At 47.0% G+C, this 23,460-nt stretch overlaps 1 protein-coding gene across 1 annotated transcript; it reads left to right on the top strand.

Moving 5' to 3' along the window:
- Positions 1-3,988: 3,988 nt before the first annotated feature.
- On the top strand, positions 3,989-22,254 carry CYTH4 (cytohesin 4). Its single transcript, XM_064455067.1, has 13 exons — positions 3,989-4,083; positions 9,947-10,029; positions 12,360-12,460; positions 12,714-12,780; positions 15,088-15,206; positions 15,579-15,659; positions 16,323-16,435; positions 16,999-17,147; positions 18,817-18,928; positions 19,376-19,452; positions 19,789-19,860; positions 20,708-20,862; positions 21,179-22,254. The coding sequence occupies exons 1-13, from the start codon at positions 4,065-4,067 to the stop codon at positions 21,249-21,251; spliced, it is 1,221 nt and encodes a 406-aa protein (XP_064311137.1). The 5' UTR covers positions 3,989-4,064; the 3' UTR covers positions 21,252-22,254.
- The last annotated feature ends 1,206 nt before the right edge of the window (positions 22,255-23,460 follow it).

The following is a 23,460-nucleotide window of genomic DNA, read 5'->3' as shown; positions in this document are numbered from 1 at the left end:
TTTAAGTCTCTGTGTACAGTCAGGGAGCATCCTGGGAGAAAAAATTGTTCGTGGTACAGGAGGCACAGGGAGCAGCCTGGAGTATTGATCTGCAGCAGTCTGCCTGATCTGCCCATGCTTGATGAGGTGAGAACTGCTGAACCAACCTGGATGCCCCATTGCACACACTCCCACCTCTTGCCTGCACAGGCCCAGCCTGAGATAATGACAGCTGGAAAGGATGTGCAGTGGAAGAAGCAATTACTGGATCTAACCCTAGTCCTCTAACAGAAGCACTGATTTCCAGGGATCTGCTTCTTCCCGTCCCTGTTCCCAACAACTCTGGAGATACAGGAGAAGTACTGCTTTACCTGTGGGGTGGTGGATTGAAGGGGAGTGATAGGAGGGGAAAAAAAGTGCCAAATCCCACCCCAGTCCAACCCAAGACATATCTTACCTGTCCCAGTCCCCTTCACTTACTCTGTTATTATGTAAGCCCCTCAACACCCTCTCCCACACAGTCTTTTTTTTCCCTTTTTGACACCTCTTCTTGCACAGCTAAGAGGACTTTGCTTGCACCTCTATGCCATGTATGTCTTGGAGCAGAGTGGCCATTCCCAGCTCTAAACTTTGTTGAAATAAACTCTATCACCTGGAAAATGTTCTTTGGTTCTTCCTGCAGTCTCCTGCTTTTCCAAGGAGTGCATTCCTTGATGAGATATGCCCTTGATTCCATCTGGGTTGCTCATTTCTCAGATGTTGATGCAGACATCATAGTGTTGTGGGTTTTTTTTTATGTATAGGCCACATGTTTCTCTAGAAGGAGGAAGGTGGCAGAATCAGTGCTCAATATAAAAGTCAGTTCCCTGGATGTGGGTATCTTTCAACGTAAGTTGGTTTTTGCTGCATGTCAAATTCTCCTTGCTTAGTCTGTATTTGACCTAGGCTGTATCTATGCTGGCCTTGTTGATAACACTAGTGGGAGAAGCCATGTACTTTGAGTACTGGCTATGGACTAGATCTGACCACACTGTATAGCATTTAAATCTCATCTCCCCTAGGATCCATTTGATGTTTCTATACCCCTTGGGCATAATTAATTTTTATGTGTTCTTGCTTGCTAGCTTTCCTGCTTCCTTCCTCTCCTTCCTTCCTTCCTCTCCTTCCTTCCTCCCTCCCTCTCTCCCTCCCTCCTCTCATTCTCCCTCATTCTCTCTGTCTTTGCTTTTTCTTTTGGTTCCCCCCACCTTTTTCACTTGACATAACAAGTGTGTTGTGTTGTAACCCTTTCGTGGTATTTTCATGCCATGACCACAGAACATGGTACCTTAAGGGCATTTCCAGATGCATTGCTGACTGTGGTATTCACCTGAGTTCCGTATTGCCTGTCTGGGATGTTCAAACCAAACTGACCTCTCATCTGGGTCTAGGTTTCCTCAAGAGACAAACTAGTTGTTTTGCTCTAGGGTAAGCCTGAAACCAAACTAGTCTGTGCACCATGTGAATGAGTGAGGGACTAAGGACCTGGAGAGGGACATGTACTTACCCTGCACTGTGGAAAGAATGGGAGATGCTCTAGGATTAGTTTAGTTATATGATCCTGTCTCACTTCTTGTATACCGTCGTGAGAAAAAATCTCAAAGGTGTTTCATTTTTACATGAAATAGACTTGCATTTTTTTAACAGTGCATTTCCCATTCAGAATCCTCTGGCTGAAATAACTGATAGCACAGGTTTTGCATTGCTCTCTGTTGGAGTGGCTGAGAGTAACTCTGCAGTGTCTCTTCTGCGGATACATCCGTTTTAGTGTTTGCAGGGTGCTTGTGGTTTCACCTGCCCAGATGCATGTATAAGAACAGCTCTGATCAAGTTGCCTGCATATGTCACCTATCTTTGAGGCAGGCAGTATCAGGTCTTTCAAGGAAGTGCTTTAGGTTGGCATGTCTGCTTGATGTCAGCCGCAATACTGCTGAAACAATTATTTTGTGGAAAACAATGACTGGAGGTGATACGCTGGACCCAGCCCTAGTGCAGGAACTGGGACACAGGGTCGGACTGTGGGGCAGTGAATTCTCTTCTGATGTGGCCCAGAATCTCAAGGCAGAAACCGAGTTTACAAGTGGTGGGCTTTTGGCAATTTGTGACGCAAAGGCAAGCCTCTGATAAATTTTAAGCATGGACATTGGGTGTAATGAAGGTCAGGGCAGACATGGGTGTAATGGTTTAAAATCAGTTTGCATTAATAAGTCTTCGCCTTCTTCTTCCTTTCTTCTCCCCCCCACCCCCCCATCCCCCCAAATAAGTTCCTAGCTGCCTCTTTGTAAATATTGACACTGACCATGGAAAGTGAGCACTGAATGTTTGCCACTGACTCTTCCTAAAGATCATGGGTTATTTGTGACCTGCCTGTGTTTATTCATTCTGGATTTCTGCTGCCTTTGACATCTTTAAGGCTGGGAAATCTTCTGCTCTTCACTGGAGGTTCACTGGAGCACTTGTCCTCTCCAGTAACAGCACTGAACCTATAGCATAACCACAGGTTAGGGCACATGCAAGAGACTGAGAGGAAGGGAGGACAATCTGTATCTTTCTTTGTGAGGTTGAATGGCCCTAGGCCAATGGACCTTAGCCAGGGTGTTCAGGCAGATCCTACCTTTCACATCAAAACTTTTAAAGAGCCAGTTGTTCTCCTCAGAGGATCTCAGACCAGACGCAGTTAATGGGAATGTGGGAAGGTAATAGCTCTCCATTTCCTAGTGTGGCAAGGACCTTCAGTCTCACAGGAACCTATTCTAAATGGTGGCAGGTGTACACATATGATAGCTCTGAATGCATAACAGTCAGAGGGTCATTTCTTATTTTTCTACACATGGAATGCTTTTGCAAACTCTACTTCGCTGTCTCATGGAAAGATGGTAGGTAGACATCTGGACCTGCTTTGCTGTCCTGCTCAAGGCCTGCTGTAAGTACAACAACAAGTCAGGGAGCTAAGGATTTAGAATCCTTCAGAAGTAAGACTTCATGCATGGAAAGGAGCCATCCCTCTACAGCTTCAGTCCTGCTAGAGGACACAAAAGCCCTGTTTGGGCATCACACCTGGTTTGAATTTTACCTTGACCTTTTTATTCAATTACCAGTTCTGAGTCTGAAATGGTGCTGTCCTGCATGCTTATTTTTTCCCACATTTCTGTATCAGAGATCTACCACATAAATTACATGGCAACCAAATACAACTCAAGGGGAAGTGTACAGCCTTCTGGAGCTGTGTGGACAGGACAGAGGAAAAAGAGAACCTCTCTGCCTCACAGGTGAACAGAACAACACAAGTGCCTTCAAAACTGTCCTGCTAATGCCAGCTCTACCACTAGCAGGAATATCGCTAAACCTGAGAGAGGACTTCATTCTTCTTTAGTTCACTCCACCCTTACTTACAAGGCTTCCCCAGAAAAACAGTTTGTTAATGGAAAAAAAGGAGCAAGACCTAGAGTACAAGTCACTTAGTGGGCAGTGAGGGTTGGAAAAGAAGAAAAAGCCTCTCTTCTTGCCTCCATCAACCATTCTCCAATTTTGGAGCATTCATTCCCCCCCCTCCCCCCTGCAGAATTAACACAGGAAGAATCTTTCCTTTAAAATGAAACCATTTCCCAAATGAGATGGGTTTTCTGAATCAAGAACTTCCCCTCACCCCGCCCTCATCCTTTCCTTGGAGTATCTCAGACAAAAGCCCAAAGTACTATCAGCCTCTCACCGCTCATTTCAGTCCCCTCAGACAAAGATGCATGTTCAGAGACTCCCCAAAAAGCTGCTGGGATGGAAATGTAGAAATGCATTTGTGGACTTGCATTTCAGAAGTAGCCAAGGAGCCCCTGTTCATAGCAGTATGTACATACAGCTTCCTTCACTAGTGCAAGCTGATGAGTTGTGGTCGGAGGGACGAGGAGAGGAAGGGAGGAGTCACAGGGCAACCCGCCCCCACTACTCTCTTGGTCATTGGCTCCAAGTTGTTTCAGTTCTGTGAAGCATCTGAACAAGCAGAAGGCAAAGAGGAATAACACTTTTGTTGAAAATATATTGCACTCTTCAGGATGGACTTTTGTCCTGCTGGTAAGCCTTGACTGTCTTTTGCTTTGTTTTCTGTGAGGGCTGTGCACTTAGTTTGGCAGGTCAGAGCACACAATGAAATCCCAGCAGCTACAGTGGATGTTGCAGCTGGTGGCTGGAGAAATGAGATGGTGGAAGATCCCTAGTGGTGCAGTTAATTGCTTGTCAGCCTTCAGCATTAGGTATGGTTTTCTTTTTACTTGCTGTCCCATAAGCAAACTCCTTTCACATGAGGAGAAATTTTCCAGCTGATTTGAATGGCTTTCATGCTGAGATTGTCTACTGCTGTGATTCCTTGTGCTGGTGATCCTGAGCTGAGCTGGGAACAGTCTCAGGGGCACCAGGGGTATATGTGACACTTGGGATAAGTACCTATAAGCTTTCGCTTCTCTTCATGCAACTCTGGCATGGCTTGCAATCTCCTCAGTGGTGTTTCCCTACAGTCCCCCAGAGCTGCTTTGCCTTTGTGGAGCCTCTTATGCAGTTGGGTATTCCAGTGCAACATGCTTGCAAGGCTTCTGGTACTGGGGTCTCTCTTGCTTATTTCCCTGTTAAAAGTAAATGACTGTATTGGGTTCTATCAACTCAAAATGACCTGCAGGTGGGCCTGCCTGGTCCTGAAATAATCTCAAAAGGCAGATGGGTGGTGGCAGGGGGTGGGGGGAGATAAGCCACATCTGAGGAACTGAGAGAGATCTCAGGTTTTATTTCCTACTTTTGCAGGTGGTGGATAAAGTGTTGGGATTCAGCAGGGAAAGGCATACTGCCAGACTGACCATTTCTAGCATCTGGCTGAGGAAGGTCTGAGTGTGTGTCTGTGCAAAGGCAGCAGATAGGGAGAGCAGAATGGGAACAGGCAGAACAAGGGCTGGGAAGAAAAGGGATTATCTTGCAATGGCCCTGCTGTGCCTGATTCTGTCCTCACAGGCTTTTGTGTATAGGATATAGAGCACAGAGTGGAAGGAAAAAGCAGAGCCCAGTTTCAACAACTGCTCTGCACTTTTTAGCTCCTAGGTGGGTAGCCAAGGAAAGGGCACGCTCAGCCCTCATACCAGCCTTGCTTGTCAGGAAACTTGGTGGGACCTATGGGAGCTGAGCTCTTGCCAGCATGTGGCTATGAATGTTGGTGAAAGTGGGTCTCTTCAGTTCACCCAGTCCTCACCACCTGAAAGCAACTGTGGACAAAGCTTATGCAGGAGAAGCTGGGCAGAAGGAAGGGGCTGGGGGGGAGGGGGGGTTACCTCATGGTTTTCTACTTATTTTAGAGTGTGCTTTCCACAGAACCTGCAGCTCTCAGAACTGATGGTCTGACACATTCACTCAAGTTGTGTTACTGAGTTAATTATGTCTCATAAGTTACACACTGCAATAGCAGAATGAGATCCTGCTCAGGGATAATGTGGGTTTGCTCAGCTTTGGCTAGAGGCAGAGCCTGGAGACAGGCAATGCCCAAAGAGATGTGCTGGTTCTGACTGATGTCTTTGCTCAGCCCCACCCTGTCACTTCACAGGTGGGTGGGAAATTGGGTTTGTTTGATGCTGCTCTACCTTAGGAGCTAAGGCTGCCACCAGATGTAGTTTTCCAGTGAGCTTGAGAGCACTAAATGTATTTAAATTGCTCAGTTGTGGTGTGATTTTCCTGAAGGTAAGAGGTGCATGTATACGTTTTCCTGGAGTCACTCCTACCTGGAGACACTATGGTCATGTTAGGTACCTCTGCCACAGCAGTGTGCAGATGAGACCTATGTCTGTGGGGAGGCTGCTCTCCCTGCAGTGGATGTCATCTTCTAGCTTCCTTAGGACCCTCTAGCGACTGTCTGGGTGAGGCCACAGAGCCAGTATGCCAAATGCCTGAGCATGGGAGAGCAGACTGGTACTGTGGCATCATGTGCTAGAATGTGTGAGTTGAGAGCCACAGGTGAAAGTGGCTGGAAGCTATCCTGATTGCTGTAAGTTATGTGGGTTAAGGGGACCAGGAGACAACATAAATTCTTCTTCATACCTTTTCTTTCATAGCTGTAATGTACAAATAAAACCTGTGCGAGGTCCATGTTGAATTTCTTCTGACACAAGCTGGACAGATTGGGCTGGAGGGAATTGAGGAGGTGGAAGTCTTCCTGTTATCTGCCTGGTATCAGTCTGGTACCTGGCTGGGGAGGTGGTGGTCTCCCCTGGAGATGACACAGCAGCCATATCAAAAAAGAAAAGGAGTTTCAGGTGAAATTCTTTCACTACACAGCCTCATCCAGGCAGAAGGTGCCCATCAGGTTGTCCTGCTTGTCTGTTGCCATGGGTGGAGGTGCCCAAACACTGTAGTAGCCACACTCAGAGCCCTGCATTGCCTTGCAAATGGGCCAGCTGAACCTCTGCTCTTACACAGTGGGTGCGTAGCATGTGGGTGGTCTGTAACAGTGCTACAGATGCAGTCATTCTTCATAACCTTCCCCCACTGTTTCTGCAGTCCACCCTTCCAGCTCTTCTGGGTAGTCACTTCCCACTTATCTCTGTTGTCCAAAAGCTATCTTCCTATTCATATATTTTTGTTTGGGGTTGAAAGCTTCGCTTAGCACCTGGATGCCTCTGCGCTGCCCTTTGCAATGGGAAATGAGACCAGCAAACACGGTACTCTTTGCTGGTCACACGACTACCCAGACTTTTGGGTAACTCTGACTGGCCCTCCAGATGGGGAGGCTGAAGGCATAAGTCACCACAACTGGAATTGAAGTTTGTGCTCTGTTTTGAGTGAGGGCACTAAAAATACAAGCCTGCGCAATTCATGAAGAAATGGCAGGTCTTTCTATCTGGGTCTGCCCTGAGAGTGGGGAAGCAACCTCAAGAGTAGGTGTAAGCCCCACAAATGTGATGCTCATGTGCTTTTGTTTCAACATTTGCTGTCTGAAAATAAATTCCAAGTAGCAACTTTGTGTCCCCTCTGGAGAAGATGCAAGCCTGTTTTTTGTCTTGTGAACTGGAAGACCTTGGCGTTGGTTTGGTTGGCAGCATCCCCTGAAACCTGCGGGTGTTGTTGTGGGGTGTTCATCAGAGTGAAATTTCCCCGTGTGCAGAGAACCCTGACCAGGGCTATGCTTCATCTGTGACCTGGCCTAGCCCTAGAGGGAAGTGGAACATGGTGGTACTGAGGACTTAGACGAGGCTGAAGCTGTTCCTCAGTCCCCTGGTGCAGGGATGAATTTCCTCTGCCATTGCAAGCGTCTGGCGGCAGTGAACGCTGAGTGTCCCTCTCCTGCTGGCTCGGCTCATTCTCATCGTGAAGAGGGAAGGAAAGGCAAAGAAGTCTGCTCTCATTATCTCATCTGCTGCTTGCCCAGCTGCCTCTGCTGCCTTCGCTGCCTTTTGGTGGATGGTTCCCCAAACAAGCCTTTTGTGTTCACTTCCCCTAACTGTAGACCCCAGTGTGTGCAATAATATTGATGAACGGCCTCAAAGCAGCCTTGAGCATAGCATTAGGCCTTCTTTTTGGGAAGCAGAGTAATATGCAGGCACTGGCCTCAGGATTATTTTCCAAGGCAATCAAGGACTTAAACTGTTTAGTAAACTTAGGAAACCTTACAAGGACCCTCTCTGCAGCTCAGTCTAAATTGCTCTGAAAGTTTGATCCGTCTATTTTTTTCCTTACTATGTCACCCTTTCCTGATTTTTTTTATCCCTTGATTCCCTCCCCTTCTCCATGACTCATATGCTTTTTCATCCCTCACCCTCCCTACATGCACAATCCTTCCCACATTTTTCTCATTCTGACAAACTGGGCAGGTTGGGAGTTGGGGTTTTCCAATGTTCAGGAGAAAGGGGGACTGAATTATTTAGTCTTGGTGGGGGTCGTATGGGTGAGATCGTGTCCTCTGGGAGCCTTGTGTCTCTTTGAGAAGCATTAGGCTGCTTCAGTAGACACAGAACAACTGAAGCAAAGCAACCAGCCACACCACAGACTTTGCTGATGGGGTGGGGGAAGGGGAGGTTCCTCAGGTATGTCCTGCTATGGTGCTTTTGTGGAAAGAAGTACAGGACAAAGGGTCTTAGTAGTAATTTGTCAAGGAATCACCCCAGTGATTCCACAATTACCAGCCCCTGTAGGGGTGAGAGGGATAAAGCTGGGGAGACTGAGATGCTGGCCTCATCTCCTGCAGATGCCAGAACAGTGGGAGACATAAGTAAGCTGAAAGACCCAGCGGCTGCTCACGGGCACAGGGCTGACATTCAAGGGGAAGTCAGCAACCCACCTAACAAGCAGCAAAGCCACTGCATGGAGTCTTTTATTGTTGTTTCTGGTTGGTTGGTTGGTTTTTGTTTGTTTGCTTTGTCACTTGCTTTTTTATTTAATTGTTTGTTTTCCCCTCACATACAGATTCGGCTGTTGTGAGGTACTGGATGCCACAGGTTTTCCTCCTCTCTTGACCGGCTTGAGCAGTCAGCTGCTTTCAGCTCTTCACCGGGCTGCTTTCAGAGGTGGGAGGGGACTGGGTCTTTCCCAGCCCTGGCTTCATGCTGGCTCCTTGCCCAGTGCTTTCCTTCCAGAGGCTCAGCACCCTCTCCCCAGGGAATGCAATGCTTGAAAACAGTGGAAGGAGTGACAAGAGTGATGCTGCAGTCTGAGAAAAGTAATGGGACAGACTTAGCATATGAAAATCCAGCCAGCTGGGAGGATGGGGGAAACATTAGGATTGTGGAAGGCAGGTCTCTCTGAGCTGTTGTGACCATGATAAGAAAGAAGCATATGGGCTCTGAGATGACTGCACTTGTCCCCTTTTCCTTCTTGGTTGGTTCCTACCCCTTTTTTTTCCCATTTATATTTATAGCAGTTGTTTTGCATGTGAGATCCACATTAAGAGAATTTCCAAGGCAGCTGGCACCACTTCCCCTTTTTCCAGGAAGACGGGAGGCCCAGGGGATTTTGGTTTATGAAACCGTGGAGCTGGGCATCCAGTGACCTGACTTGGCTTCCTGGGGAAGCTTTGTCTCACAGTGTTTAGGTGCACCAAGGACCCTGTCTGCAAGTTCTGCAGTGACCTCCCAGGATCTCCAGTGCTTGTATGAGCCCCCTGTTTTTTTCCTGGGGCTCGCCACCTGCTTTGCCTCTCTAGGGCTGCAGTCTCCCCCTTCTCCTTGCTGAAGAGGTTCTGCTTCACCTGGATTATATTTAGCAACTGTGCTGTCACCCCAATTCTTCTAGGTCTTATGAATAATTTTGTGGTTGCCTTGGCTCTGCTGGTATCTGTTTAACTTCCTGTACATTACAAGAAAACCTACTTGTATTTCTGCATTGTCTGTGGTCCACATAACAGCAGCCTCCCACAGATGGTCCTTCTTCAGCAAGGTTTTCATCCTCCCCCCCAGATCTTGCCCTCAGACTTGAAAAACCTTGATTCTCTCTCTTAAGCCATTTCTGACTCTAGTTGTGGCGGATCAGTCCATGAAGCCAGTAGCTCTTCATGGGATGTTTAGATGTAGATGAAGTATTTAGGTCACGGCTTTTCAGTACATGAAGATGACTGACATAAAAACCACCAAAGAGCACTTGGTAAGACCTCTTCATTGTGCTCACAGTGAGCCAAATTGGTTGAGTAGGCGGGGTGGGTTGCTGCAGTGTTAGATGAAAGGGCTACCAGCACAGCAGCTGGCTGCTCAGAGGGGTATATGGGTCTGTGCTGCTCGCTCTGGATTGAGAACCATTTGCAGGGCAAAGCTGAGGTGCAGTGGCAGCAACAGCAGGGAACATAGATGCTGAAACACAGAAATCGGAGTTGCTGTGGCATGACCCTAGTAAAGGATAGGTACTGTGATGATGAGGCTGCTTTTCCTGTGATATGTTGGCCCCAGTACTACTCTCACAAACATCTTTGTTCTTGCAGGGTCAACTGACTTAAGTAAGGCTGAAGAGGCTGAAATAGAGACAATCAGGCAGCACAGGCAGGAGCTTTTGGAGGACATTAAGGTAAGGACCATCCTGTTCCATCTGTCTGCCTAGCCTTCTCAAAACTGTCTTCAACAAGGAGTGTCTTCACATAACAGTCTAGGCCATGCAGAAGTCCTCCTGCACAGGAGACATTTGCTCTGGCATGATCCAACTTGAATTCTGAACTTCAGGCTGCCCTGGCATATTTGCCACTAGTGTCCATCCAATCTGTGGTACACTCTGCTGCAGGAGTCATCAACTACCCTAATGGGATATTTGAGAAAGGCTGCTCAGCTCATTAGCAGGGGTGAACTGGGACTGCATATTTAGGATTAAGGAAATTAGTATGACTTTACTAAGGCATACTGACAGGGATCTGGCTCAGCATTTATTATTATTTTTAATTACTGATTAGCTGCTAATGTCATATCAGTGCTAGTTACCTGCTGCATCCCCCTGTGTTTCTCAAACTTTTGTTTGGTTTGTAGACCTCTAACAAGTCCTCCATGAAGGATCTTGTCTCTTCAGAGAGGTGTGATGGCAGGATCTTCCACACAAGTTTCTGTGGTTGAACTTGCTTTTCTTCTTTTCTTTTAGAAGACCCAAACATTTATCCACTGGCTCAAAAAATATCTGAAAATGACAGATTCAAAATCAGTCAGTAATATTGTATGGCAGTCATGCATGGTGCCGTACACTTTCTATTCTGTTCTGCCTCCACCACCATGGAATGTGGTGCCCTATTTGAGAGATCTTATTGCACTGGATCATTGGACTTGCACTGATTTTCCATAACATGAAGATGTCCAGATGCCTGGGGAATAGGTGCAATCTTTCCTTGTGTAAAGGATTAAGCCAAACTACCTATGACTTCTCAGGCTTCCAGACTCACCGTCTCTGCTGCAAAACAGAATGATGTCTTGTCCCTTCTTGCAAAACAGGCTATGAATATATGTACATGTGGTTTGATTGTGTGTGGTTCTTATCTCTTCAATTTTCAGAGTAGTCAATGGGCACTGTAAAAGGCAGGATACTTGAATAGGAATACTACTTTTTTTACCCATAATGGACAGAGGAAAGCTGCTAAACTACACAGACCCATACTCTAAATCCCAAAGCCCTTAACCAATGGGGTATGTGTTGTCTGATGGAGTGGGATGAGTTTAGGTGAAAGAGTACCCAGAACTAGAGACATTTTCCCAGGTGGATTTCTTCAGAAAGTATCTAATAATACCCTTTAACACAAAGACTTTGGGGAGTGTCTGGTGGGGGGAGAGGAAGGAGGGGAGAGGATGGGTTTAGACTTGCCAGTTGCACTGCCAAAAGATAGCAGTGAATAAAATAACAAAGCTGATAATTATTTGAAATTCAGGAGCTAAGATCATGGCTTTGTTACATTTGTGCAATACCTAAAGCTTAGAAAGGAACACTCCCAGCTCTGTAGACTGATGAAGCAGAATGAAGGCCAGAGCAAAACTGAAATCCAGAAGCTCTTCTAAATTATGCCATATTGGAGTATTTCAGTTTCTCTATCTGGGCAAATACTGCAGCCACATCCTCACTCCTTGTTGAGGCAAGATCTGTCATAAAACAACCCCTCTTCCCCCACCTATTCTGCTTTTCATGGGGAAGAATCTGGGTGATTGCTGGAAGAGAGCTGTGATGCAATCTGGCTCTGAGGAGGACCATAATGGCAGCATGGAAGCAAGGAGATATAGACATCTTCATTTCCTTGGTAACGCAGAATATCCAGCCAAGAAGGCCATGGTCTGTCATGGGCTTAAAGGAAACTGAATTCTGCAATTGATTTTTTAAATTTGGCAGTGATTACTCTTCTTTTACTCCTCCCCTCTTCTTTCTCCACCCAAAGACAGGTATCTGCTCAAAGGTATTTGAATGATAGGTACATCAAAAATGCTGTGTTTCACAATGTGGCCACTTCAGGTTCATACTGACCTCACAGTTACTGTTTCCACTTCCTCTTTCCTGGATATGTAGCAGGGCTATGCAAAATAAAAGCTAGAAGGAAATGGGCATGATGGAAGGAGTCTCACATCTGGCATTGTTTGAGGAACTGAAATCAACACTGGGGTGAATTCTCTGACACTCTCCACGCTGGTTAAGCTTGGTTTTCCAGCTTTGATTGACAACAGACATGAGAACATCCTTCTGTCCCTCTCTCCCACTGTTTTCATCTGGAATCCTGCAGGATCACCCCAGACCAGTGCCCATTTCATAGATATCCTTGGCTGGTCATGACCATCTGACCTGTCCTTTTCCTATGATTGAGGGAAGAAGTAAGACATGGTCTGTATGTGTCTGCTGTTTTTCCCTCCATCGCCTTCATCCTCCTGATATTTCTTTTGCAGAAGCTGAAGGAAGAGATTGCTGAAGTGTTTGCAGAGATTGAGTGCTTCCAAAATGCAGAGGAGAGGCCAGGGGCAGACAGTAATCCTGGGGAGCAGACCAGGCAAGTGGGACAAGATGGGTATTCCCTTGTTTATATAGTCTCTCTCTTTATGTTGAGAAAACAAAAATACGAACGGGATTTGGATCACAACAAGGACAGGGAAATGAGGTCAGGAATACCCTCCTCTCCTCTGAGATTTCTCTTTATTCCTGGATAATCAGATACTTGTCCTTGAGATATGAGTTACCTTGTGATTGAATTGCAACGTGGCCTTTATTCTAAGTTTGACTTTCCTCCTTCTTTGTGTTTACAGCAAACTATCACAGCAGGATAAACTTCTGTCCCTGGGCCGGAAGAAATTCAACATGGACCCTGCAAAGGTAGGATTTGCTCATTCTGCCTGTGAGGAAAAGCTGGGAAGAGACCTTCTCTTGGCTACTGGTCCATTTGCAGCCACCCATGTTACAGGAACTACAGCACAGGACTGCAGGGCTGGTTTCCTACCTCACTAAGGCTCCAGTTAGTAGCACCCTCCACCCTGTCCTTGAATAAGGTCTTCTGATATGATCAAGCTGTGTTGCCTCCCCACATTGTGTGACTATAGGCCATCCCATCAGATGAAATCCAAAACTAAAAGAAATAAAGGAAGGATGGTTTAACACTGCCATTGTGTCAAGAGCGCCAAATTTCCTTCAGACCAGTTCTTCTTGCCTTTGAGAGGCTAAGAATTGGCCATGGTGTTATGGAGGAGGATGAATTAAGAAGGTGATGAGAAGTTTTGAGAGTGTGTCAGGTTCCTTGGCTCATTTAGAACAGAAAAGGACAAGATGCGCTGTCATTTTGGAAATAGTTTTCGTTTTGATGGTGCTAGTCAGACTGTAGGATGAATCCAGGTTTTCCACTCTCTGGGACTCTGACCAGTAGGGTCCAGGCTCCATAGCCATCAGCCCTCTGCAGAAAGCTCTAAAATCATCATGATTAAGTAGAGAATATGTGATAAAGATAGTTTCCTCTTCCTTCCTTCTCACTGGTGGACTATTTTTTTGAGCTGTGTAAGGAAAACCACAAGCTGCGATTAAACGATTGCTGATGATGAGCTAACCCCCACAGCTAGTGCCTTGGGTGGCTACTGGTCTGAGAGACAATATTTCATGCCTCCTCCTCTGTGCTGCTGAGACCCTCAAGATGCCTTCCCCAGTGTCCACACCTGGACACTGGAGTGCTTGCCAGTCTCCTGGACATCCCTCTGCTTGTGGGAGCCATCTCAGAGCAGTGATATCAGTACTTACAGCCTGCCTGAGAGCAGGTTTCATTTTGTCTTTCTGTCTGTCCTTGATTTGAGACCCCAGAGGCATCTACCTCTGTGGCGTTGTGCCACGCTGTGCAGAAACACATGAACCAGTTCTGACCCCAAACCAGTTTAGCTTTATTAGTTCTATACCAATCAGCCTGGTTGAAATGTTATACTATGCGCCTGTATTATGCAGATCTCTGTTTAGTGCTTTTCCTACATGCCACAGGCTGAGGGGTGCTGCAATTCAAGGGACTTCCTTTGTCCCTCCTTGCTAAGGTTACACTTCCTCCATGCAGTGATGAGACTTTAAATGAATTCCTATCTCCAAAATCTCAGGGCAAGTTCCGGAGGCTAGAGGAGGTAAGCATTAGGAGTCTGGCTGAACAAAACCTTTTGGGAGAAACATTTTCTTCTGGAAAATGGAGCCCCATCATCATCGCAATGCTTTGCAAAATTAAAATGATCTTACCAAAATTTCATTTGGAGTAAAAGGAGGGAAAATAGTGTGGAAAAATCTCACTAATATTTCAATTTCTTCTGTTGAAACTGCTTTTTCTTTGGGGCATTTTAGAAATAGTTTCTTACATATTACAAGGCAAAGTAAAATGATTCTGTTGAAGTAGAACATTTTGATGGATCTAAAACAATTTTCATTCCTTTGTTGTATTTTGTGAGGAAAATTGCAATGTGGTCTGGAGAGTTGCAGTGGTTTTGGATATTGTTAAGAATCCGAACAAAGCCTTAACATCCTGTGACTTTGAAAGTAATGAAATTCACTCTAAAATAGGATGTTGACTCTTTGCATAGCTCAACTCAGACCCTCTATATTCCTTAACAAACATATTTCATCCTTACTGGCTGGGGAGGATGGAGCTGAAAAGATTGCAGACTCCTCTGTTCTGTGGCATAGAAGAAAATTTAGGAAAAAATAATTTTGGGTTGTCTGAAGTCCATATTTTTGTCTGAGAACTTTTTTATTATGTCTTCTTTTAAACAAACAATTTTTTCTTTAATTTAATTTGGAAAAAAATACGTTTAGGAACAGAACACTAAGATATTTTGATTGAAATGTTAAAATTAACTATTTTGACTTTGCCTTTTTGGACTTTTAACGTATATTGTCTTTTTTTTGTTGTTTGCTTGGGTTTCCATCCCAGTGAAACATTTATCCAAATCTAGGGTGAAATGGAAGTGGGACTGACCCACCATGGTAGATGAAAAGGGATGGAATAAGGGTGGGAACGTGGCTGATGTCTCCCATAAAGGGGCTGGGGAGTAACAGGGAGGCAACATCATCAAAGCCATGGAAGGCTGATATCAGGGTGTTGGGGTCCTACTTTCTCATCAGTCCACAGAGCTGTCTTACTTCACTGTCTTGCTTGTCGTCCCCCAGGGGATCCAGTATCTGATTGAGCACCAGGTATTGTCCTCAGACCTGCAGGAGATTGCCAGATTCCTCCACAAGGGTGAAGGCCTGAACAAGACAGCCATTGGGGATTACCTGGGTGGGAGGTGAGCAACCCACCAGGATGAGGAAGGCCTTTGGAGGCCCTGTCCTGCTTGGCCCCTCTCAACTACCATTTTAGATGACTCCTGGCACACCTCAGTCAGGTGCCAAGACTGAACATGCCTCAAATTGCAGTGTGCTGGGTGGGAAGTACAGAGAGGCTTTGGAGTATGGCTAAGGCTGGCTGTATGGGCTACCTTTTCTCCTACCTGTAATGGGGTCAGTCTTCCCAAATAAGAGTGTGCATCTTGGCTTCTTGTTGGTCAGAGGGAAGTGGAGGCTGGGATGGAGCCAGGTGCATGTTGTCACACCAAGGGGCATCCAAACTGGGCAGGGTCAAAGCTCTCTTCTGACCTTTTACCTCTGTCCTCTCCCAGGGACCCTACAAACATTCAGATCCTCCAAGCCTTTGTGGCATGTCACCAGTTTGCCAACCTCAACCTGGTGCAGGCACTGAGGTGAGTGAGCATGCTGAATGCAGGGGGTGGAGCAGGAGCCTGCTCAGCCACCAGGTCTTACCACCCAGGAAGGTTGTGAAGCCCTATTGGGAGAAATGCGACTTCCCAAGGCTCTGCTGTGTGTGTTGGCTCCAAGGCTGTTGCTCTGTGAGGTGCTAACACCTTTTCCTGGGAGAATTCCTTCATGGCTGCTTGACTGGGCTGGCCATGTGCAGAGAAGATGGAAAAGGCAAAGTGGGTCACTCTGGCTTCGGTGGATGGGGGGATGTGGCAAGTTATTTTTTGCATCAGGAAACATGTCTGTTCACAGTGCCTGTTACAGTGACAAAGTGACTCTGTCTTAGGGCATCTTGTTTTCTTACAGGCCGGCCTCCTGGCAGGATGCTTTCTCTTGAGGTCTCTGCTGTCTTGCAGGGCACTCATTAGGGAAGAGGAGCCATGATTTCCAGGGTGTTTAGTTCTGCTTCCTGCTTTTATGCTGTTTGAGGCTGATGAGCCCAGGCAATTTCTAGAGAGGAGCAGAGCTCCTGCTTCATGCACTGTGTTGTACCCCAGTGTGATGGGATGACTTCTTTTATTTTCATGGTGTCCCATGGGTTGAGGGAAGGGATAATGTCCCTTGTACCCAATCTGACTAACTCTCTGGCATGCTGCTCCTGATAGACAGTTCCTATGGAGCTTCCGGCTGCCTGGGGAAGCACAGAAGATTGACCGGATGATGGAGGCCTTTGCCAACTGGTACTGCAAGTGTAACCCTGGAGTATTCCAGTCCACAGGTAGTTATGAGGCGAAGAATGTCTATAAAGCTGAGCTCCACTCTTTAATAGAGAGAGGAGCCTTCCTTTTCCATTCACAAAGCACAGAGGGGATCACATGGAAGTGTGGATGTTTCCCTTAAGCTGAAGGAGGCAGCCTAGTTCTTGTGAAATTTTTCAATAGGCTGAGAGTCTTCAGTCCCCCTTTTGCTACTGTGCTCCAGTCCACCCCTATAGGCAATAGATTTGAGAAGTGCTCCCAGTCCCACATGAGGTATACTTCATCACAGCAAGGACAGCACTGACAGACATGGGTCTGTAGAAACTTCCCTTCTGGGAGAGCCATTATTGGACCGGATCTACCCAACTTGACCCATTACCCTGAGAGGATGGAATTCCTCCATCATAGGAGATCAACTCTGTCCCTCTTTCTCATAGCACAGGGGACATCTCCCTTTTCCTCCTACAGCTGAGACAATGACACTGTTCTCCAGTGACTGGAAACCAAGCCACCTGTTAGGGTGTGGATTGATCTGCCCTCTAAGACAAGTGCCACCCATCCTGGTTTTCTTTCTCATTGCCAGATACCTGTTACATACTCTCCTTCTCTATCATCATGCTTAACACCAGCCTGCACAACCCCAATGTGAAAGACAAACCCCCCTTTGAAACGTTTGTATCCATCAACAGAGGCATTGACAATGGAGGGGACCTGCCAGAAGAGCTTTTGAAGGTAAGACGACCTCCCATTTTCTCATCAGTCCCTCTTTTCTCTCTGGCTTGGTGTCCACTGAGAAGCTAAGCTCCACAGGTTTCAGTGTAATACAGGCCTACTGACCTGCCACGCAAGTGGAAGGGCTGTACAAGGAAAGAGGGCAGTATGTACAAAAGCAAAACTGGAAAACATGGAAACTGCTTTGGAGATGGGCTCCACAGATGCTTGTTGGTGATGATGTGGAGCAAGAGAGGCTGGAGACATTCAGGGAATAGCAATATTGGTTTAAGAAAGTTTGTGCTTTTAAGAGTGTCTGTGTGAGAGAGGAACAGATACTCTGTGTGAGAGAGGAAGACATGAGCTGCAGAGGTCTGTGTGCTATATAGGTATTGAGGCTGTGTGAATGGGGTACCCATCTTTGTGGGATGTAGCTGGGCACCTGGCTCTTTTGGCCAGCTTTGAAAGCCCTAGCCCCCCAAGGGGATTGTCTCTTTCTTGTGTGTCTCTCAGTGTGTGAGACAATATCACCATGGCCCCGATTATTAATCCCTTTCCCTTGTTCATACCTAAATGTGTCAGCTGACTCCAGAGTTCACATCAGTCAGGACACCAGTGCCTGACCTCTCTTACGCCAGGATATACCTTTGAATGAGTAGAACCAACAAGCCCCAAATGAGTGTCAGGGTCTCTTCCAGCATCTGTAAAGCTCTCAGCAGGTCCATGGTGTCTCTGATCCCAGAGGATGAAGGCAAAGAGCAGGGGAGACAGAGGATGCACCTGTTAGCAAAGCTGGAGCTACTGTTTTCCCAAAGGCTTAGCAGGCATGAGACCTGCCCTGAGGCAAGGTAGGGGTGGGCAGCCTCACCCAGCCAACCTGGGGAGAATAACTTGTGTCTTGTGTCAAAAAGGCTGCCTACATCCCACACTTGAGTTTGCTGAGCAGCATCCCATCCGGGTAAAGGCTTTACATTTTTCTCCAGAGTGTCACTTCCTTCAGGCAATTTTGAGGGAAGTCACAGGATCCTGTAGTTTCTTTATTTTTTTTCTTGGCTTAGGATTTGTGTAATAAATGATGGCAAATCCAATGATGTGAGTAACATTTCTGTACCCCTTAAAAGCTAGTAACCTGCTCCCCTGTCACTCTGCTATTATGAATGTCACACTGTGTGTCCCTCAGTGCAAAAGCCTTGGTTCTATGAAATGTGCCTCCTTGTGGTCATGTAGATGTGTGTGTTGGTCTCCACATATGACTTCTCAGCAGTGTTTTGCCCCACCAACCCAGGGCCTAAATTGTGCTGCAGTCTCTGCCGTGTCGTGTCACCACCAAGTACCTTAGTACTACCCACAGTGGCACGCATGTGGCATGCTGTGTTTGGTCACTGCAGCCTCTCTTGATATGGGTGCACACTTTTGTGTCTGTGGCTTTCCAAATTGGGTCTCTTTTTTTGACACAGGATGCAGAAAAGAGCTGGTGATTCCCCCTGAAACCCCATGAGGTGTAACAGACTGAGGGCTGTTGTACCCCCAGTGCTCACTGCCTGCTCCCCTCCCAATTCACCCACCTGCCCCTGTGGAAACAGAGATGAACCAGATGGACCTACAAGATTTGTGTACAAGCTTTGTCAGAAATCTGTATTTCTTTCTTTCCCTTTCCTTCTCTCTTCCCCCCACCAATGCTCTGGGGCAGAATCTGTTTGAGAGCATAAAAAATGAGCCATTCTCCATACCAGAAGATGATGGGAATGATCTTACACATACTTTCTTCAACCCTAACCGTGAGGGCTGGCTCCTGAAACTAGGTAAGGGGGAGGATTCCCCTAGTTCCTCTGAATTCCCCACCTGCCTGCCTCCCACCACAAATCACCCCCAGGAACCCACCAGCACCTCCACTGTCCTTTCTTCCCATCTGCTGCGGTGGGGTGAGGCTGACACCTGCTGTTGAAACAAGCCACCTGCTCTCTCCTCCCAGCTCTTGCAGTCTCTGTCTGCTCAAAAAGGGACTCAAAAAGATATCCCTCACCCCTCCCCATTCCCAGCCCCACCAGAGCAAAATTGGCTCCCTGTGTGTGCATGTCCACCATATGGATTCACGTCAGCGGTGAGCACCATGGTTGCCCCCTTGGGTCTGATCTACGGGGAGAGCTGGGAGGGTATGTCTGTGTGTGCATGTCTGGCGCTTGGGGAGGTGGTGGTGGATAGTACAGCAAAATGTGTGACTAATGGCTTTTGAACCTCACTGCCTTTAGGAGGACGTGTGAAAACGTGGAAACGCCGTTGGTTCATTCTGACTGATAACTGCCTCTACTACTTTGAATATACCACGGTAAAGGCTTAACTCCTGGTTGGAAAACTGTCCTGGGTGGTTTTAAGCCTCTGAGGGGCCAGGGAGATCCCTTCTATCCTATGCTCCCAGACTGAACTCAGACCTCCCTTCTCACCTATGCTGTTTCCTCACCCCTTGTCTTGAGGAGGAGAGAGGCTGGACACTGCAGCTATTGCTGTGATCTCCTGTTAACTAAGCTCCCCCTTCTGTAAATGGAGGGGGTCTCCCCAGGTGTATCACCCCCACAAAGGCACATGTGAGGGAAATCAGAATGGCTTTAAATAGTGGCATAGATGTGGGGAGCATGTTAGGTTTTAAATGTTTCTTTGCCTTCAGGACAAAGAGCCTCTGGGCATCATCCCCCTGGAGAACCTATCAGTCCGGAAGGTGGATGATCCCAAAAAGCCAGTAAGTATCCATTGCTTGGTACTCTGCCAATGCAACTTTTCAAGTGGTCAGAGGGAAGAGAGGGTGCACACACCCTACTCTTACCATGATTATCAGAGGGAAGGTGCCATTCCAAATTGCCTTGCCCCCCCATCTAAATATGATGGTATCTAAATATGATTGTATTTTACCAAGGAAGACCTGATGTGAATGGAGAGCTGTTCTTTGCCTGGCTGCATTGTATATTTTCACACATGTGTGTGTTTAGGGGGGCAGAGATGAGTGCACACAGTTGACTCCATACTTATTTTGCACCAGGAGATGTGGGCTTAATTTCTGTCCCCAGGGCTCTCCAAAATGATTTACAGCACATGTAGACCAGACAGTGCTGTGTTGTCAGGAAACTTCCAGAGGAAGTGACACTCTTTGTCTGTGTATCTTTTGTGGATACCCACTCTTTGTTGTGTCATGACTCTGGGAAAAGTGCCTTCTAACTGTGTCGTGGCAGACAGAAGAGAGGATGTTGCATCAACTTAAAAGGGGCAGATATCTTCATGAGTGGAGCAGAATGGCAGACCCCAGAAGGTGTTTTCTGATAACTGTTGGTGCTCCATCTCTCCGTAATGCTTGTTTTAGTGTCCACTTCTTCACAGGAGAGATGTATTTTCCTATGAGGGGTGGCAGGGACATCTGACTCTTAGGGGGATTCTTGGGGTGGGGAAGGAAACACTCTGTTGTGTTTCAGAGACAGAATGCTCTCCTCCCCTTTGGAAGCTCTCTGAACCTGTCACCCATGGTTGAAGGCAGCATAGTCTCCTTGGTCCACCCTGTCCTCCCCTGCTGCTCCATTTTATTTCCTTTCTGACAGAACTGCTTTGAGCTCTTCAATCCCAACTGCAAAGGGCAGAAGATCAAAGCCTGCAAAACAGATGGGGATGGGAAGGTGGTTGAAGGCAAACATCAGTCCTACAAGATCTCAGCAGCCACACCAGCAGAACGTGATGAGTGGATTGAGGCAATACGGTGAGGAGACCAGAACTGGAGGGCCTGAGCTTGCCTTTGTTCAGCCCCAGGGACAAATGGTCATGCAGTTTATTTCGCTACTAGAGCTTGAAAAAGGGGGTGGAAAGAAATGTTTGCAGTTTAGCAACTATGGTACCTCTTGACTTCAGAGAACTTCAAGGTCCCTTCTAGAGAATCTCTATCTAAATTCTCTGCTACGGGTCTGCAGATCTACAGTCCTACATTTTGGTGAATGGCATGCAAGATCAGTCAGGTTGCCTGTGCTGCTTACCAGCATTAAATGTCTTATTTTGCTCCCATTTCCTTTTATTTCCAGGACCAGCATCACACAAAATCCTTTCTATGATCTGGTCTCTGCCCGTAAGAAAAAGATTGCCAGCAAAAACTGAGCCCCGACCTGGTCACTGGCAGCAGGAAGATGGAGTTGTTGGACAGCTTCCCTCCTATGCTGGGCTCTTCCAGTGAAGAATTTTGGGAGTGTTGGTTCCCTCTGCCTCCCACTTGGCAGGAAGATGATTGACAGGGCAACTTGCCAGATTTGCTTCTTCCCTTTCCAAACTGAAGGCAGAGGGGCAGGGTGCAATCCACTGAGGACTGTCAGAACCATGGGCATGGCATTTCCCATGTCCGAATGTAAAGGCTTAACAGCAGCTGGCCTTTGGGTTCTCCCACATAGCCCCAGGCATGTAGGACAGGATCTGAGAGGAGAAAAGAATGTCTCAAGAATGTCTCCAGCTCCCACCGCCATCAAATCAGGCCTGGGTATTTTCCTGTGAGGAACCATGTAGATGCTCTTGGAGCAGCCAATCATGGTTCAGTCATTTGCAGAGCAGAAAAGCCCCAGTGGTTTCTCTTCCACAAACAGATGTGTAGTGGTTGTGGAGAAGGGGCCACAGCCACCAATATTTAAGACCAGAAGCCCTGTGTTCAAAAGAGAGCCCTCTCTACCTCTTCCTATAGTTATGAGACCTGTAATCTGGGAAGTCCCTTCTCTGTAACTGAGTCATAGGTTTTAGAAAGTTAAAGATGTTGGCTGGGGAGATAAGGGGTAACAGAGTGCAGAGAGGCTGTGGGACCAGATAAGTGGCTCTTGGTCTTTGGTCTTTCTGTTTTGAGACTCAGGGACCACCACAGGTCTCCCTAGGGAAGAAACCCAAACACTAGCTCTCCTCCTGGCTGATGGCTTCCCAGCAAAGGTTGCTTCCTTGTACCACCACAGAGGCCTGGACTTTGTATCTGAAAGGGAAAAACTGGAGGTGCATATGCATACACACCACAGGCACAAGCGCACACGCACGCACAGGGGCATTCCCATCTTCACACATTAGTTTCATCTGGAGTCTGGGTGTTTTTGTCTCTTGTGTAAAGAAAGAAATAAAAGTGCTTGAAACAAGCCCCAAAACTCAGGGTAATGTGATTATTTTAGTGATAAAGCAGAGGATGTGAGATAAGAGTGTCATGTTCCTATGCCTAGCAAAGCAGCCTGAGCACCACCGCAGCTCTGCACTGCACCCAAAATGCAGGCAGGCAGCTGTTGGGCAGCATGGGAGGGAGTAGTTAATGGGACAAGAGGGAAGGTGCAGGGAGCTGTAATACTGTGATCTGGGAACAGCACAGAGACATATACCAGAGACTCACTAGAGACAGTTACACCTGCAGGGTTAAAGGATGTGATAAGCTATTGCTATTTTATCTGTCACCTTTTGGGTGTCTTCTAGTAAACACCGGTGCTGTCTCAGTCTCTTACCTTTTTTATTCCTGCAGAGGGCTCTATCTACCAGGCAATCTGCAGCAGGGCCGGCACAGCCCGATTATTCATTCTAGTTATTTTTGCCCAAGCCACAGGGATGTTGAATTAATTTCAAGAGGCAGGGAGTGTATCTAGGAGTTGAAGCACGCGCTCACCCTGGAGAGGAACGTGAAGGTTTTCTTCTGCTCATGCCTGCAAATGTCTCCTGCATTGAATCTCTTTGTCACTGATGTGACATGGAGTGAATTTGTTGCCCACTGCTCTAGAACACATGTGCTCACACACACATTCTCTCTTGTTTGGGTTCAATGCAGGGAGGCAGGGTTGTGCCCATTGGTGGGAGGTGAAGTCAGAATATGGCCCCTTATCTTGACAACATCTCCAATATTTGTAAAAGAAATATAAATATACACTTGGTTGGTGAAAGATACCCCAGAGCCTAGGATTTGGGTGAGCAATGTCTGTTCTAGTGCCCCTCAGGCTCATGCTCTGTGTGACAAAAGCCATCAAAATGCAGCCTGGAGCCTCTTTTCTACCCACAACCTGGTCTTGAGTGAGGCAATCTAGGCTAAGCACTCCCTAGAGTTTACCTGGATTATTCTTATGACAGCAGGGTCCACCCAAGCTCTTCCCACACCCTCCTCATCCAAAATCCTTGCAATTCCCTTCAGGCTGGCTATGTCCTTTCCCCTCCCTTCTTTCCCCAGTTTCCCACACACTGCAGAGCAGAATTATTTCTAGCAGGGACAGGGCGGGAAGGACAACTTGTGAGAGGCAAAGCAATGCATAGAGACAGGCAATGGTGTAATTTCCATCCATTAAACTAAGCACAAGAGTCTGGAGGAGAT

This window comes from Phalacrocorax carbo, chromosome 1 (assembly GCF_963921805.1).
Source record: "Phalacrocorax carbo chromosome 1, bPhaCar2.1, whole genome shotgun sequence".
Classification (NCBI taxonomy): Eukaryota; Metazoa; Chordata; class Aves; order Suliformes; family Phalacrocoracidae; genus Phalacrocorax; species Phalacrocorax carbo.
Note: the sequence above shows the minus strand (reverse complement) of the source record. Positions and strands in the feature narration are given on the sequence as shown.